The sequence below is a fragment of the Chrysochloris asiatica genome, unplaced genomic scaffold, assembly GCF_000296735.1.
Source record: "Chrysochloris asiatica unplaced genomic scaffold, ChrAsi1.0 scaffold00029, whole genome shotgun sequence".
In the NCBI taxonomy this organism is placed as follows: Eukaryota; Metazoa; Chordata; class Mammalia; order Afrosoricida; family Chrysochloridae; genus Chrysochloris; species Chrysochloris asiatica.
The window spans coordinates 23,683,841-23,701,453 of record NW_006408547.1 but is presented as its reverse complement, the minus strand read 5'-3'; the positions used below and the strand labels follow the sequence as shown (position 1 = coordinate 23,701,453).

General features: G+C 40.4%; 1 protein-coding gene across 1 annotated transcript in view; it reads right to left on the bottom strand.

Moving 5' to 3' along the window:
- Window positions 1-3,165: 3,165 nt before the first annotated feature.
- The window catches only part of CUL4A (cullin 4A), a 72,903-nt gene continuing 58,455 nt past the window's right edge, over window positions 3,166-17,613 (bottom strand). The window contains exons 16-20 of the mRNA XM_006851519.1: window positions 15,515-15,628; window positions 13,003-13,108; window positions 12,646-12,818; window positions 6,368-6,520; window positions 3,166-3,261 (exon numbers count right to left, since the gene is read on the bottom strand). Of these exons, the coding sequence (XP_006851582.1) occupies window positions 3,166-3,261; window positions 6,368-6,520; window positions 12,646-12,818; window positions 13,003-13,108; window positions 15,515-15,628 (642 nt within the window). The remainder of the gene's footprint in view (window positions 3,262-6,367; window positions 6,521-12,645; window positions 12,819-13,002; window positions 13,109-15,514; window positions 15,629-17,613) is intronic.

The following is a 17,613-nucleotide window of genomic DNA, read 5'->3' as shown; positions in this document are numbered from 1 at the left end:
AATTTTTAGTATGTCCCACTCATCTATTTTGTCTACTTTTGTTTGTGTAGTTTTCAAAATGTTTGGTAGTCTGTGTATTCACAGAATTAGTGCCCTCATATTTGTCCTGATTCTTTCATCGATGGCCTTGGCCTTCATAATTCTGGGATTCACATGTACTTTAAATGGATCTTAAATCAACGTTAAACTTCTCTTCCACTAAAAATTAAAAACAAAAAAGTGTTTCCTTTTATTCTTATATTGGTGACTTTCCATCCCCACTTAAAATCTTTGACCACTTGAAACTTCTTATAATAAAAGAAATACCATCTGGCTTTTCTTCTTTCTAGACAGAAAAACAAACCTGTCCAACATCATTTGTTGAAATAGCTCCCTATGCCTTCCGATAAGGAGCTCTGGTAGGATAGTGGTGACGATTCGAGCTGCAAACCTCAAGGTCAGCATTTCGAAACTACCAGCTGTTCCGCAGGAGAAAGATGAGGCTTTCTGCTCCCGTAAAGATTTACAGCCTTGGAAACCCTGTACAGGGTCGCTATGAGTCGGAACCGACTCCACGGCACATCACCACCACCTTATGATATAGAACGTCCCTTTTATAATCGAGAACATTCTTGTGTATTTGGTTTATTTATGGCCTTTTATTCTTGTGCCCGCAGTTCACCGTACCAACGTGTAGCGTTCTATTTTGAAGCAATTTCTGGATAGTCTTGATTTTAAAATTTAAACCTTGTTTTAAATTGCATTACGTTACATTTATAACGCAAGTAACGTTTAAAATCACATATTACATACATATATATATATATATGTAATTGTTAAGTGCTGCCAAGTCAATTCCAACCCATAGCCACCCTGTATAGGGTTTCCAAGGAGCAGCTAGTGAGCTTGAACCACCAACCTTGCAGTTCAAACAACTCTACAGTCTGACGCATTAGCCCACAGCGCCACACCAGGACTCCTATCTATCTATCTACCTATCATCTGTCAATCAATCAAACAGTACAGTGTACCTTCCCTTTATTTATGGCGTTTCTGTGCACTTTATTTTAAAATGCTTCTGATATAGATATTTGATTGTTACAAAAGTATTTTACCTTTTTGTTCCAGGTTGTTTACATATAAGAAGGCTACTTACTAACTTTTCTATTCATGTTGTATATAATTAATGTGATGAATAGTTTTTCTAGTCAACGTTTTCATTTGCTTCCCTTAAATTTCCCCACTATGAAATCAACTAATCTGTCACTCTCTCTCCTGTGTAATTTTATGGTGTCTTTTTTTTTTTTTTTTATCTACGTGCCTTTGGCTTTTCAATGATTTTCTCGATACCACTTTTTTACCACATTAACCTTGAACTGTAATAAAACATTAGATGATGTTGAGAAATAAGACGGATAGAAACAAGTAGAATAAATACATTTACAATACATTTCCCTCAATCATCATAAAGTAATACAAAAAAATCAGTTTTCTGGTTTTCTTCCTAACTGATCATTTGTAATAGAAAAAAGAATGATCAGGTGATGGATCCCTCCTCTTTCCGGCTTCTCTTGTGTCGGTCTCAGTAGAGAGTCAAAGCGGCTAAAGGTTAAGAGGAATGTGTAGTTTGCATACCACAAAATTTTATTAACGTAATATTCAGGGTAACTAAACTAATTTTATTCAAAGTAAATCTACATTAAATTACAATATTAACAATCTCTAGACACAATGAACTTAAAATATAAGTAGAAATCTATTTGGTCTTTAATACACCACATATTATAGAACTCACAAATGAAAATTTACAGACAGAGAAATAATGATACTTAAAAGAACAAGGATTTTAATATGGAAACCCAAAAGATGTCTTATTTTAAACACGCATGTTTCAAAAAGGGAGAATCTTTTAATCATTTTGCACAAAATCAAATGATATAAACTTGGTGTATTTCAGAAAATATTGCTTTAAACACTTATACCATGATCAAAATTCCTTTGGTAGCTTTTAATCAAAATGAAACATGCTATTATGTAAAATATAAAGAAGTACTTTTTAATGTTATCACAAAGTATCTTTTTCATAGTTACCATACTAACATCACTAATGAACTTTCATTCTGCTCTTCAACCTCACTTGTATATATACACAACATGAAACCAGATACCAACAAAGTCCTTTTAATCTTTCGACAAAATAACCTTTGCGTCACAATATGAAGACTTTAAAAGTCTCTTACAGAACCTTTTACAGTAGTCCAGCACATAGAACACTTACTGTCCCTGTGCAAACTGTAAAAAGAAACCCCAAACTTTATTATAGCAAATAATACAAATACTGCAATTCAAAAGAAAAATCAAACAGCAGTTTCCCTAATGCAAAACCAAAAACCAGGGACTGCTAGACTTAATCTCCGAATAGTAAACACAAACACAAACACACTATCCCCCCGCCCCCAGAACTCTTTAACAGAATATTCACAAACAACTCGGCTGAAATAAAGATGATGTTTCAATACATTAAGCACATCAGATACACAATATCTCTTGGCACATTAGAGATCTCACTTAGAAACCTGATTTATAAAAAAATCAGTTATCAAAGTTTAAAACTATTGGAAAATACAGGAAGCAAATAGATGTCAGCATTCAGGGTTCATAATCAATGAGCCAGTTTCCAACACTGACTCCTTCTCCCTACTGATCACCAATACTTGGTTTTCAATCCAAGTGTTCATCAACTAAGATACCTTGTCTTCAGGAACGCCCAAGTAGTCTGTCACTAAAGAATGCAGCATTTAGGGTCTTTTTCATTGTGCATTCATGATCACACACACACACACACACACACACACCAAACTTCCAGATTTTGTCACAAGAATAAGACCTTATAAAAGAACTCTTAACCATAATCTTCTTGTTCAATCTCAAAATTACTTTGTACTGCGCAATAAAAACAATTTAAATGCCTAAAAGAACAAGAACTGGACGGAAAGACACATATTCCATTTGAAAATCCTTAAGTTTTGTGAAGGATGATCCAAGAATCCTTTCCTTTCCTTCTTCTCCACAAGTATCTGTAGCTGTTTCAATCCCAGTCAGGCCTGCAAACCACACACAGATGTGTTTCATTGCTCGGAAGATACATTCTAGTGTTTTACTAAAGAAAATAGTCTGCCGACAGCATCATGCCACGTAGTGGTACTGCTTTGGATTGTCTTTATCTCTCTCCATATAGTCTCTGTCTATAAGAGATTCAATTCTCTTTTTCAAATCTCCGGGCTACAAGAGAAGAACAAAACAAGAATCGTAAGTACAATGACATTAAAATCACAGACATACGAGAATGCAAATACATCAAGGCCATATGATAGATTAACATTTTATCTTTATCAAAAGTGTTTCCAAGTGAATTTGTCAGAGTCAGGCTTCCTGCAGGAACCTTGAAACTTGCCAGCACACTTACATTAGTCTTCATCACTTCCGAGCCAAGCTGTAACAAGCACTGGTTTACAAGGGGTATCTGATGATGTCTTATTGGGGCATTTTCATCCTTTGTAAGGAACTACATTTCTCCCTATGTACACTTTACTATTATACAAATAAGGCCTCAGAAACCCTGTACAGGGTTCCTAACACACATACAAAGGGTATATATATGCCTATGTATATACACATGTACACACACACGCAAGGGCCAGTGAAAAGTACCGCTACAAAATCATAATTGTTGCTGTTAATTCTGACTCAGGGGCCCAGTCTAGAGTTTCCGAGTGGTGGGTTTGAACTGCCAACCTTGTGATTATTCTAGCGTGTACCCTACAGCGCCACACTAGGGCCCATCTAAGAAATCAGAGACCTTTGATAAGCAGTATCAAATGTGAAGCTGCTGTTTCTCGACACATCCTCCATGTGAAGTTAGTGTCTTTACCTCTCTGACTCTTCCCTAAAGAAGTCTGTGACTTCAAGTTACACCACATCAAAATGGCAGTTTTGAAATCCTGAGACACTCAAATCATCAACTTCCTTTTGGTGCTTTGAGTTTGGGGAACAAAATACGTCAGAAAGGGCAAGATCAAGGCTGTCGTGTGGATGACTTTGGGTTTTCCAAAGAAATTCTTGTAGGCCAGCCAGCCAGCAGGTAAACTGTTGTTCTCACCAATGCACTTTTCACTTTTCTGAACCCTTCTTCCAAATAGCCGCCTCACAGGGCAGGACTCTTCTAGCAGCTTCTCCATCCTGTGAGCCGCCATGCCCCTGAGCGTGGAGCCATTTTGGAGGGAGCGGCTGAGGGCAGGGTCTGACTCGAGGACTCTTCCTGGCTGATCTCTGAACTACGGGTTTGGGACGTCCCACTTCCACAACTGTGTGCGATCATGCCTTTGACAGCTGTTGAGTTTTGTGAGATGTTGCAGCGTGATTTGGAACCCTGGGACTTGTTGGGGTGGAGAGTGGTGGTGACTGAGATCAAGGATTATGGGGTGGTGGGCCATGCTGGAAAAGGTGGACAGTGTGGCATCTTTAACCTCCAGTTCATAGGGAGCAGCCTCATGCTGACCTTTCTAAAAGAACGTATTCATGCATCTGTAAAGCTTTCCAGCCTTGGGGACCCAGGGGGCAGCTCCGTTTTGTCTTACTGGGTCTCCATGAGGAGGGACTGACTAGACGACAGTAGGGTGGTTCTGTGTCACTCGAGAAAGGAGAAACCCTATCAAGATGACCCCTTTGGTTGGCACAATCTTCTGAGCTGACTACCTGTATGCCTTGAATGTAACTATTGAACTGGCCCAACAATTCCCCTTGGTAGTTCCAGTTTTGACTGGGCCTTTTTTCTTTTTTTTTGAAGGCATCCTATTGAGATAAACAGAACCTGTCTATAACCATCCCCTGGTTGCAGAGACATGTTTAAACACGGTGTGTTTGGAATAAACCCATCCATGTATGAACTGGAACCCTAGTAGTAATGCTTTTCACTGACCCTCCTATGTGTGACATCAAGTAGCTAAAATGCACTCATTTTCTACATTGCATCAGAGCAGATGTTCCAGAAGACGTGGGTGAAAAGGTGCTCTGAGCACTATGTACTCCCCCCCCCATGTCACTGCTTGGAGCTTTCACTTGTGGCAGGAAACAGCCCAATTCCCGTACGGGGGGGACAATGTCTCACAGATGGCACAATACTATATGCTGTGTACCTATAATCTCCTTTGGAGACTGTTGTTGTTAAGTGCCGTTCAGTCAGTTCCGACCCATAGCGACCCTGCATAGGGTTTCCAAGGAGTGACTGGTGAGCTTGAACCGCTGACCTTGCAGTTCAAATGGTTTTGCAGTCTGGTGCATTAACTCACAACGCCACTGTAGGAGTCTAATATTTGCTAACGTAAGTGGGTTCTCCCATAATCCTTTAGGTTTTAGACTAATACAGGATCCCTGGTGGCACAGTGGCTAAGCGCTCGATTACTATCTGAAAGGCCAGCAGTTTGAAACCATCAGTCGGCTCCCATGAAGATTATAGCTTAGCCAACCCTACAGGGCACTTCAAGTCTGTTCTTTAGGGTTGCTACAAGTTGGAATGGACTCGATGGGTCACCACCATCAACGTCCATCTTGACTTTCTTTCACTGGTGAAGAGGGATGGAATGGGCATGCTTCGATCACATTTTACAACATGAAATGACAGAATGAATCTGAAAGTATATGCAACTAATTCAATTTGAAAAGGGCCAAGATTCCAATGATACTTCAGTATATCTTATATTGTTAGAATCCTGGTGTGGTGCTGTTGGGTAAACACTGGACTGCTAGTTACAAGGCTGGTGGTTGGAACCAAACAACTGCTCCTTAGAAACTCCAGATAGGGTTGCTGTGAGTTGGAACTGAGTCACCGGCACTTAACAACAGCAAATACACTTTAAAGAACTTTTTATAATTTATAATCCTCTAAGTTTTCCTGATTTGCACATAAGACAATAAATCAGTCTTAAGAGACGAAGTTTGGATTCAATAGTTTTAGAGTAGACTTTGATAGGCAACAGCAATGATGAATGATCTATTACGAATGTAGAAATGCTTCTGTAGTTTGTAAAATGCTGAATAACTTAGTTATGATGATTTCTTTAAAAGCCTGTGATACCACCTCCTCTTCCCTTCTTAGAAATAGAAGCATGTGCCTCTGTCACCGATGGGGGAGTCAGAGGGCTCTATCATTTCACAACTATGACTACATTGGTGAAGAAGAACTGGACACAAAGAATGTCTACACTTAATGATTTCATAGAAGTAGGTTTTGTGACAAATGCTTCTTTTTACACTGTAGGACAAAGGGTCTGAGTCTTTGGTGAAGTGACTGTACTGTAAGCTTACTTAAACTAACAGTGAGGACACTTACCTTGACGGGAAATTTCAGCTGATTATATAGCTCCGAAACGAGAAGGTTGTGGCCTAGCGTCTTTCTCATCTTCATGATTCTCACTATGGCGGCATCAATCTGGTACTGTCGGTCCTGAAACACGCGTTCAGTGGTGCTGACTTGTTCCTCAACCTGCACACAACAAGGGGGAAAGCAAAGTGTAGACACATACACTTTCAATATTAATGACTTCATCTTACTGAATTTTAGACACAACTTTCTTCTGATGCTATGAAAGGCTGGACTTTGGATGGGTACTGCTTTGTTAGGCATTTTTATTGGTTTTATTAAAAATGCAGTTCTTCCAAAGCAGCAAAACACCAATATCAAAACATGAAAAATAAAATTTAAAAGTATATTTTCCTGATTAGAAAAAAAGAAAAATATACTCCTAATACCCATCCAGATTCCTTCCAGAATGTAGGCTTTGCTCAACATTAAATAATCTATTAAAGTCATGGAAAGGACCACAACAGCGGTTTCATGGTGAAAAACTATGTGGGCATCTTGACAGATGCCAAAACCTTGGAAAACCCAAACTTTTCGGGATGAAAACAAGTTTTAGCATGCTAGAAAACATTTAGAAAAAAAAGAAACAGGATAAATTATCACAAACAGATAGCAAATATTGTCACAAATTTGGTTCTAGTTAGGCAGCAACCTAATGGGGGAGCGTTGTCTACATATGGAAATCCTGGGCCGGAGCAGGGACAGATCTGCGTCTGAGGTTCAAACCCACCAAGCTGTTCCCGGGAAACCCTATACAGGGTTGCTATGAGTACAGGGTTTTCAAGGCTGTGAATCTTTATGGGGGCAGAAAGCTTCATCTTTCTCCCATGAAGAGACTGGTAGATTCGAACTGCTGACTTTGCAGTTATCCCAGCCTGTAGTACACTATGCTACCAGGGCAGTGCTTCTGGACTTCCTAGTCTCTTTCCTGACTAAATTTCTCTCTGTCGTTGTTAGGTGCCCTCAAATTGGTTCCTCGACCCTGTCAAGGGTTTTCAAGGAGCGGCTGGTGAGTTTGAAACGCCAACCTTGCGGTTCAAACCGACCTCGCATACAGGCAATAACCAGCTGGCAATACAAAGGGAAAAAGCTCTCTTTTACAGAGCATCAGGTATTTCACTGTGCATTCATGATCACACACACAGTGTGGAAGCTCCTCAGTGCTGTCCCTTGCCTGCTGAAAGCAAAGAGGACTTGAAGATCAAAGACGCGAGCCTTCAGTATGGAGGGAGACTCAATGTAAAGAAAACAAAAATCAATTGTCACCACTGGATCAATAAACAACATTACAAAGAGAAAAGACTGAAATTGCCAAGGATTTCCTTTACTTGGACCCACAATCAATCTCCAAGGGGGCAGCAATCAAGAAATCAAAAGACAAAGTGTTTGGGCATATCTGCTACAAAAGACCTCTTTTCAAGCTTTAAAGAGCAAAGATAGCACGTTGAGGACTAAGTAAAGTGTGTCTGGCTTAGCCATGGTTTTTCCCCTGCCTCAGTGCCTGTGAAAGCTGGACAAGGAGCAAGAAGGGCTGGGGAAGACTTGGTGTGTTTGAATGTGGTGTTGGTAAAGAATACCGAAAGCACACACACACATTTGTCTCGAAGTACGCCTGCTAGATGCAAGAACAGCGAAGCTTCATCTTGCACATGCTGGACGTGGTATCAGGAGGGGCCAGTCCCGGGAAAGGACAGCATGCTTGGTAAAGAGAAGGGTCACTGCACACCCTCAATGAGATGGGCTGACAAGTGGAGACAACAGAGATAGCTGTGAGGATGACGTAGGGTCAGGCGGGGATTCCTTCTGTTTACAGTCATCTATCTACACGGCACCTGACGCCAACCTGACGCCAACCGGGGTGAGTGTTTACAAAGAAACATGCAAAGCTTACGGGAAGAAACTGAAAAAACCCGAGGCTGAGAAAATTCCAGAAGATTTCATCGGGATTCAAGAAGAAAAGTGCACGGTAGTTCAATGTAGCTGGGATAAAAATATCAGTGTTGTTATTTGTGGGGAGAATACATGAAAAAATGATTTTAAAGTTCATTGGGAAAATAAATTTCCAAGAATAGGGGAGAATAAACTTATAAGAATGTGTACATTAACTAAAATAATTTGCATTGATGACTACAAAATAGATCAACAGAATTTTTAGAACTGAATTGAGAAACTGATCCATAGTTCATCAGTTTGAAAGATAAGGAAAGTAACAATTCTAGTAAGTTGTCAAAGAATGATGCTTAATTTAATGTGGTGTTAAACAGTGAGGGGAGGTTAGAATGCTTTCTGATACTACAGTATTTTCTGTATTGTTCAAAGATTTAAATGTAAAAAGTACTGCAAAAATATATAGGTTACTAATGTTTAAATTTTGGGCTAAAAGAAGAAGGTCTTAGGTATAACGTAAAAGTCAGGAACCCTACAAAAGACTATAGTGAAACATGGAAAGTACACGAATACACTTATTTTTGGTGGCAACATGCATAAATCAGTGAACACACAATCACAGTTTCTATGAGAACAGTCACCAGCATTGGTTAGAAACCTCACCCTGTGTCCCTATTCTCTCTCCCCATGTTGTTTCATCACTGTGGTTAGGCTCTCTGCCCCATAAAGGTCTCGTCTGTACTTAGATGAATTGTTATTAGATTAACTTCATACGGTGTTGGTGTCTGTATGCTGTCAAGTGGGTTCTGACTCACAGCAACACAGTATAGGGTTTCTAAGGCTGTAAATCTTTTTGGGAGCAGGAAGCCTGAGGAGTGGCTGGTAGATTTGAACTGTTAACCTTGCGGTTAGCAGCCCAACATGTAGCTCTTTATAAGAGGGCTGCACTCAGTTAAGTCCTGGTATGGTACTATAGGATACCCACTAGGTTGCTAACTGCAAGGTCGGTGGTTCAAATCCACCAGCTGTACCTGGGGAACTCCACATATATATGGGGTCACTGTGAGTCCAAACCAACTCAACAGTGCTTACTAACAGCATGGTCAATGCAAACTTTTCTTCTCAAAACAAATGGGAAACAAACGGTTACTATCCGTGCTCTAAAGTACTAACTGGCATAGGTCAATGTCACTAGAAATATAAAAGAAATTCAAATGAAAACTGCAGCGAGTAATTTTTATACCTGTTAGAACAATGTGAACAAAAGGCAGCTGGAGACGGTGGAAGTTACGTTCATGAAACTTGATGTGTAACCTAGGACAATCTGTCAGACTTCAGTTTGGCAAAGAGTAGTCAAACTGAAAAAAGGGCACCGTTTTTACCCAGCAATTCCAGAGCAAGAATTTTAAACTAAAGTCTACAAAACTGTGTACCAGGATGTTTCAATATAACCATTATTTCCTTATTTCTGAAAGTGACAGGATGGGAACAATCTATATCCCTTCAGATGGGCAGTGAGGCCCATGGTAAGTAACAGAATTATGGTACAGACTACATAGTTACACCCCCCCCGCCCCCCAGCCCCAAGGTTACATCTTGTACAAGTTACAGAAAAAACAACACATGACCGCCAAAGAAGCAGTCAGAGTGATTGTCTTTGTTATACTCCTTATTTTAATCACTTTATTATAAATTCCTAATGGGAAAAAGGAATTTGTAATAGAGTGGACTCCTGGTGTGGCGGTGTAGGATCAGCACTGGACTCTGCACCACAAGGTCAGCAGTTCAAACCCACCAGTTGCTCCTTGGAAACCCTGTAGAGGGTCGCTATGAGATGGCACTTAACAACAACAGGGAGCAAGAGAGATGAAAGGAGATGTGCATGTAAACCTTAGTTTTGTTTTGTTTTGCTCTATTTGTTAAGTGTCATTTCTGAGGAGCAGCTGGTGAGTCTGAACTGGCCTTGGGGTCCAGTGCTTATCCTACAGCGCCACACCAGGAGCTCTTGATAGACATTTAACACTGCCCACTGAAAGAGTTGTGCTAATCCCCAAAAAGTAAAAACAAACAAACAAAAAATATCCCCATACTCGTCAATCCTGGACACCATCAAACTTTGTAACTTTTCTCCAAGTTGACAGGTAACAAATGGAGCATAATTGTAATTTGTATTTTATAAAAATTACTTAGAAAAGTGAACATGTTTTATACATTTACTGGTTTAAAATTTTTTTCCCTTCTGTAAACTGAAGATATTTTCTGACCATGTGTACATGTTAACACCTCTAGGGTGGCATCTAACGACGACAACAAGCGTGGCACTGACAGCGGGGTGGACGTAGGAGGTCACTGAGTCGGAGCCGACTCGACAGCCGTAACCACAACAACAGGTAAGAAACCACGAAGGAGTCACGGACCATTGACTGGTGGAGCTGGAGGAGGGAGTATCTGTAAGCTTGCCTCTAATCACTGACAGTGGTCTTCATGTTCCACTTCATCAGGCCACACCCACTCCAGTCCAGAAGTCACCTTCCCCTGCCCACCATGGGCCACCTGGACACCCTTCTACAGGCTGTGACTATCAGAGGTGCATCTAGGCTTCCTAGTTTGTAAGTGTGATGCCAGCTAAGGAGGTAAGGGCTTTCTGCACTGAAGGCCTTACATCAGGGGTTTAAAATCTATTTTGGATCAGTGATTTTTGAGTATGGTCACAACTACACTAGGCTTGAACACACAGTATCATATAGACAAGGTGAGTGGGCTCACTGGGTGAACCAGAGACCCTCACGACTTGTACCCAGCACTCCTCCCTGCGGCAGAGGCTCACAGAGCAGCTGGAATGTCCCATGCAGAATGAGGACAAGCAGCTGGGTCCCGGCAAGCCCAAGCTCGTTCTGTGCTCACAGAATCTGACTGAAGAAGATTTGACATACTTGTTTTGTGAACAGAAATGATAACACATCTTTTTGATTTTCACTCCTATTGTGAATACAAACAGTTCGTACAAGCTACATTAAAATGAATAGATTATGCATTTAAATTGTTGTTAAGTGCCGTTGAGTCGGTTCTGACCCATAGCGACCCTGTATAGGGTTTCCGAGGAACAGCTGGTGAACTTCAACTGCCGACCTTGCAATTCAAAGGGCTTTGCAGTCTTAAGTATTAACCTACAGCGCCACACCAGGACTCCCTTATTTAAATTAGGTATGTTACAGATATGGTCTAGCCTATTTGCTTGTGTTTTAAGTGGTATATGTGATACTTAATAATATTAATTCATCGGCAAAGTACCAAACGGTAATAGTGAGTTTTAAGAGATTCAGGAGTCCTAGGAAGTGACATAAAATACGTGTTATGGGCATTTTAGGCAGAAAGTTTCACTCAATTTCAAAGGCCTGGTTTTCAACCCTTTTATGCTATTTACTAAGAACAATCCCATTAGCAATAATATTCTACATTATAAAGTAATTTTTCAGACAATATGGAATGCTAGGAGTGTTAATATGATGTATCAGAAGTTTTAAGATGAAATGTGCAATTTGAAAAATAAAACATCCTCTATAAGTTCTAAAGAAAAAAAGAAAAATGGTCTGGACCTCTGATACTCAAGAAAGGACTACAGACGACCAGCACTGCCCGTTCTGATGGAGATCACCAGAGAAGGTTCTGGACAGGGTGGAAGGAAATGTGGAACAAAATTCTAGATCATAAAGAGGAGCGGACTTCCGCGTCTGCCAGAGACTGGTGGGACTCCCGAGCCTGTGGCCTCAAGCCCTCCTACTCCGCAAGCCTGGACATGAACCCACCCCAGGAGCACTTTAGCCAAACAATATGCAAATCTTTACATCAGCACTAACATTTCTGAGGAATGGTGGTAGTGGTTATGTGCTGTGGAGTCGGTTCCGACCCACAGCAACCCTGTACAGGGTTTCCGAGGCTGTAAATCTTTACGGGAGTAGAAAGCCTCATCTTTCTCCCGCGGAACAGCTGGGAGTTTCGAACTGCTGATCTTGCGGTTTGCAGCCCGATTCGTAGCCACTACACTACAAGCTCCTTGAAACAACCAACCACATGAGACCAAAAGGGCAGCATCTGCCCCAGACAAAGCCCAGAATGCTAAAGGGCAGGAGAGGAACCACTGGGAATGGGGCACCCACGGAGCAAGTGGGACAAGTGCTGATCCATAGAGGGGATTGAAGTCAGCGGCCCAAATGGAAGCTGTGGGAACTGCTGAGCAGAATTCTAACTTGTTCTGTAGATTTCACCTCTCCCCTCACCCCGAAAGTTCAGTCAAGAAACAAACTACTATAAAATGAATGATTCTTTGGCACATAGCCTAAAACTAAAAAGATTATACGTACGGTTTCTTTCATCTGAATTTGATTGATCTTTATTCTGAATAACTTGTGCTTGAAGTCTCCATTAAAAATGAATTTGTCTCCATCTTCTACATCCTTTCCTTTAGGACTTTTAATCAGTACACGAGCTTTACCACAAGCCAGAGACTGCAATGTTCTCCGTAATTCACTGTCCTCTAAAAGCAGAGAAAATCACAGGAAATGCTGACGTTCAGATGAACAACACACTTCAACAACAACAACTCTGACCTAAAATGTGACACCGTGACGATCTAGGGAGTTTATGTCTTCACTTCAAATACAGAAATGTTTTAAAAAGATGAAAACTTTTATACATTCATTTAAAGAGGTTCTTCATACCTATGCCAGTAGCGATTTTTATTTCTTCAAAGCTGAATTCGTCCCCTTCATTGAACATGAGCAGCACTAACGTCTGGAAAAGGGACACTTGGAACTCCTTCTTCCCCTTAAAGAAAGAAAACACAACTCTTGAAGTTATGTTTATACAGTCTTTGAAAAATTCTAAGAGGGTCCCCCGCCTCAAACTTTCTATGAGGGGAGTAAAAAATTATTAATAGCTATCAAATAAGAGATTCAGACATTGATTACAAAAGAATACAGTGATTAGGTACTATACCAGAAAATTCTTCTCTTGAAGTATTTGTAGTAGTAAATACCACTGAGCAAGAAGCTCTGGTAGCGTAGTGGTTACGAATCGGGCTGCGAACCTTAAGGTCAGCGGTTCGAAACTACCAGCTGCTCCGCGGGAGAAAGATGAGGCTTTCTACTCCCGTAAAGATTTACACCCTCGGAAACCTTGTACAGGGTTGCTATGGGTCGGAACCGACTCGATGGCACATAACAACAACAACAATGCCAGATACACAAACCTAATTTGTTGTTGTTGTAAAGTATTGTTGATTCGATTCCGACTCACAGCAACCCTGTACAGGGTTTCTGAGGAGTGACTGGTGAGCTTGAACCACCAACCTTGCGGTTCAAACTGACCATACCTAATAGTTCCATTAAACAATTTTATCCTACCTAGTGGACAGACTCTGAGAAAGTACAATGATAACACGTGTAAATGGAGGGAAAAGGTGGCTACAAGACAAAACCAAACCCATCTTTTATGAATGAACAGTAAAATAAGTCTACGGAAAACTGTAAACTCTTTCAGTCTCTAATGTACACTAGTAATGCACACTTAGCCTCATATATCAGCAATTCTCCTTTTAGAACATACGCATCAAAAACAACGTCCGTGAAAACGTTACCTAGCTTGTTTTCTAATGTTCTCATTCCCACCTAAAGAGCGACAGGTACAAGAAGAAATGAGACAAAGCAGAAGGAGGAGGAACCTCATCTGTACCCCACTCCTAATCTTGTAAAAGGCTCACAGAGCTGGGACCCCAACTTTGGTGGTTTCCTTTTTCTGTGACTGAAGAGAACTCAATCATTGGTGTTGGCACAGATTGTGAAGGGGTTAAGTTCTAAGTCAGCGACTGTAAGCACTGGACTGTTATCCACAAGGTCAGCAGTTTGAGTCCACTAGCTGTTTTCTGGGAGAAAGAGAGGAGGCTTTCTGCTCCTGTAAATACTTAAAACCTCAGAAACCGACACAGCATCGCTATGAAGCCAGAGTATGGCCGTGTATAACAAGGCAAAAACTGAGACTAAGTGAACTTAGATTTCATGACAGCTTAGAGTGTGCGTGGTTCTATGGGTCCAAACTTGTGAAATCATAAATACACAATAAAAATAGAAAATACAAACTTAGATATTAATGCATGGACAATTTTATTATAGTTATCTATGCAAAACAGGAATTTTATAAATTATTTTGCTTGGTGTAAATAAATGCCAAAATAATTGAATTTTATTTACAAAACTAAAGTTGAATGAGAATGAAGGAACTCTGTATCATTCTGAAACATTTCTTTTGTTATCAATACATTCCATGCGTTTTCGTCCTTGATTCCACAAGATCACTCTCACTAGTAAACAGCACTGCAGTAGATAATGTAAGAGATTACTCTGTGAAATGCCTTCGGTGTATTCCTAGAACAGGAGCCACTCAGACAGCAAAGGCCGCCTACTCCTCCGGGTTTGGAGACCTACTCTGACAGCATGTCCATAGAGCTCAGCACGCGTTTGCTCTTTGCAGTACTGAGCAAACATTTTTAGCTCTGATCAACTGGGTACCCTAACAGGAGCAGCTTACTGTATTTTATTTGCATCTTTAATTAGCAGAGAAGCTGGAGATGTTTTCATGGACACTGGGATACTGACTTCATTGTTTTCTTCTTATGGGTTAGTTGCCTCTTCAACAACCTTTGCTTTTTATTTAAGTAGGTAAATGTTTTTCTACTGATTGATTTCTTATTGATTTAACTTTCAACAGCTATAATTTGCTTTTAAATGAATTTTAGAATCCAACAATTGAATTTTAATTTTCAAGGAGGTGAGCTATTTTTGAGTACACTAAAAGAAAGGTATTTGCACAAGTTTTCCCAATATCTCTAGGCAGTGGTTTTGGGTTTTTTTATTAAACACCAACTGCTTTTTATTATCGAGTTCCAAAACCTTTCACAAGATGGTTAAAAACAAACAAAACAAAACGAAAACAAACAAATAAAAAAACACTTCACAATCAGAGCGAATGTACTTTTCCCCATTGTTCCCAGTCAGCTCCAAATTTAGGCAGTGTTTTGATTAAGAAAAGAATTGTAAGGGAAATTAATTTTATTGACTTAAAAAAGCCAGTGCTAAATCACACTTAACCAAATTTTTCCTTTCTTTACTACCCAAATACAATCACAATGAAAACCATTTTACTAGCATGCTTGAAACAATGAAACACAGAACTTACCTCTTTGAATTCTGCTTTTAAAACAGCATGCCCCAAAGTAGTTTGCCATTGAAGTTTTCGCCCACTGTGCTTTCCAAGATAAAATGTCTTAAATACTTCCTGAAGTTTAATCATCTATGATGCATTGTAAAAAAACAAAAAAAAAAACAAAAACAAAACAAAACGCATTCAATTATGCTAAACACTATTCATCTAAAGGACCACACATTCAGTTTACAGAGTTGTAACTATTTTTTTCCACATCTGAACTAAAAGATCAGTTCTATATTTTGAGTTCTTTTTCTGATTCTATTACCATTCTAGGACACTGGGATTTTCCATCACACATGGAGTAATGCTCGCACTTTTGCTTAACAATGAAGACAGGCAGTTGTCTGCAGGATCCACAGCCCCACACCTGGGCTCCTTAAGGTTAGTGGTATAGGTAATGAAGATTGTTAGCTAGCAAGGTGCAAGGCGCTGTCCTGTCACAGACCACGTCCACAGGCTCCTCAGTCACAGACCACGTCCACAGGCCCCACGCTAACCTGGCTTAGGCCACCTTCAGCTTTCACTGGGTGAGCTCATGGTTTTCAGTGAAGCTAGAAATTCCAATTCAGCTTGGCTTCTCTGTCTTTCTCTCCTGGTCACAATCATCAAGTCTTATTCATTTCATCATCAACATATTTATTCTGTCGCTAACACCATCAATTATAAAACATTCAGTGATTCTGGGTAGCATTAAGACAACAAGGCAGTCAATGCATTCTAAGTCCCACAATGCCCTAATGTGACAGAAAGTGTCTTACACTGAATTTGGTGGAGTCTCTTTAATACCTGGGCCACCACCGGCTTCTCCAGGACACTCTGAATTACTCTTTCACTCTTACTTCATCCTGTTTGCTCTCTGAAAGCCCAGATTCCTAGTGCTCCACTTATCAGCTTCACTTGAGGGCCAAAATTGTGGCATGGCCCAAAAATATGACTTCCTCTACCGCCGACTCTTCCTAAAAACAGGGCTCTGTCCACTGCCGTAGAGAGGGCCAAACAGGAGGGGGAAGAGGGAAGACTCGACCACTATAAGTGACTCAATAAACAGAATGAACAGATATTCCAGAAATAAAGACTAGAGAGGAGGGGCTATTAAAAGATATAAACAAAAATAATCCAAGTTTTCAGATTTAAGTCAAATTTCAAAATATTAATGATAAAGACAGGATTCCCCAGAGGGAGGTGAGGTGTGGCAAAACAGGCCAGCTTTCGGTGGGTGGCCAGCAGTTAGACTGGTCACATGGGCCCTGGAGGAACACCTTCAGAGTTGTATCGGAGCCCTATCAGGAGGCTGGGTCTGGGAAAGCCAGTTCTCAGGGAAAGGAGTCCTGGTATAGCACTGTAGGATAAATACCAGACTGCTAACCACGAGGTCGGCGGTTCAAACCCACAAGCTGCTCCTTGGGAACCTGATACAGGGTGGCTATCAGTGGGAACCAACTCTATGGCACTTAACAACAACAATCAGGAAACGGTCTGAACCCGAAAAACAAAAGAAGTAAGCATATTATAAGAGACTTGAAGAGAAATTTAATTTTTTTAAATTTCCATTTAAAAAATGGAAATACTTGTAAGAGTGTATCTGAAGAATTTTAGTTTTTATTTTTTTAAGTAAGTTTTGTTCATGACCCTTGGGACATACATTGTCAGGTTTCTTAGGACTCTCCTATCCCAGTTGTAGCTCATGTCGCCACCCACCTGGTGAGGACTTGTATAACAGTCTAAACCTGAAGACATGGCTTCGCCTCACCAACCCTACCACCAGATTTCCCTTGGGACATACAAGGGGCTTCCAAAAGTTCTTGGAACAATGGGATTAAAAGCTAATTTTATTTTCCATGAGGTTTTTGAAGCTCCCTCATATATGTTCCATATAATTTGTGTCAAAATTCGTATTACCTCAAAAAATATTTTCCCCTTGATTTCAGTATGCCTTTCCTTACTGAACACTCCACTGTTGTTGTTGTTAAGTGCCATAGTCAGTTCTGGTGAGCTTGAACCTCTGACCTTGCGATTCAAACCGACTTTGCAATCCAGCGCCATTAATACAGAGTGCCACACCAGGACTC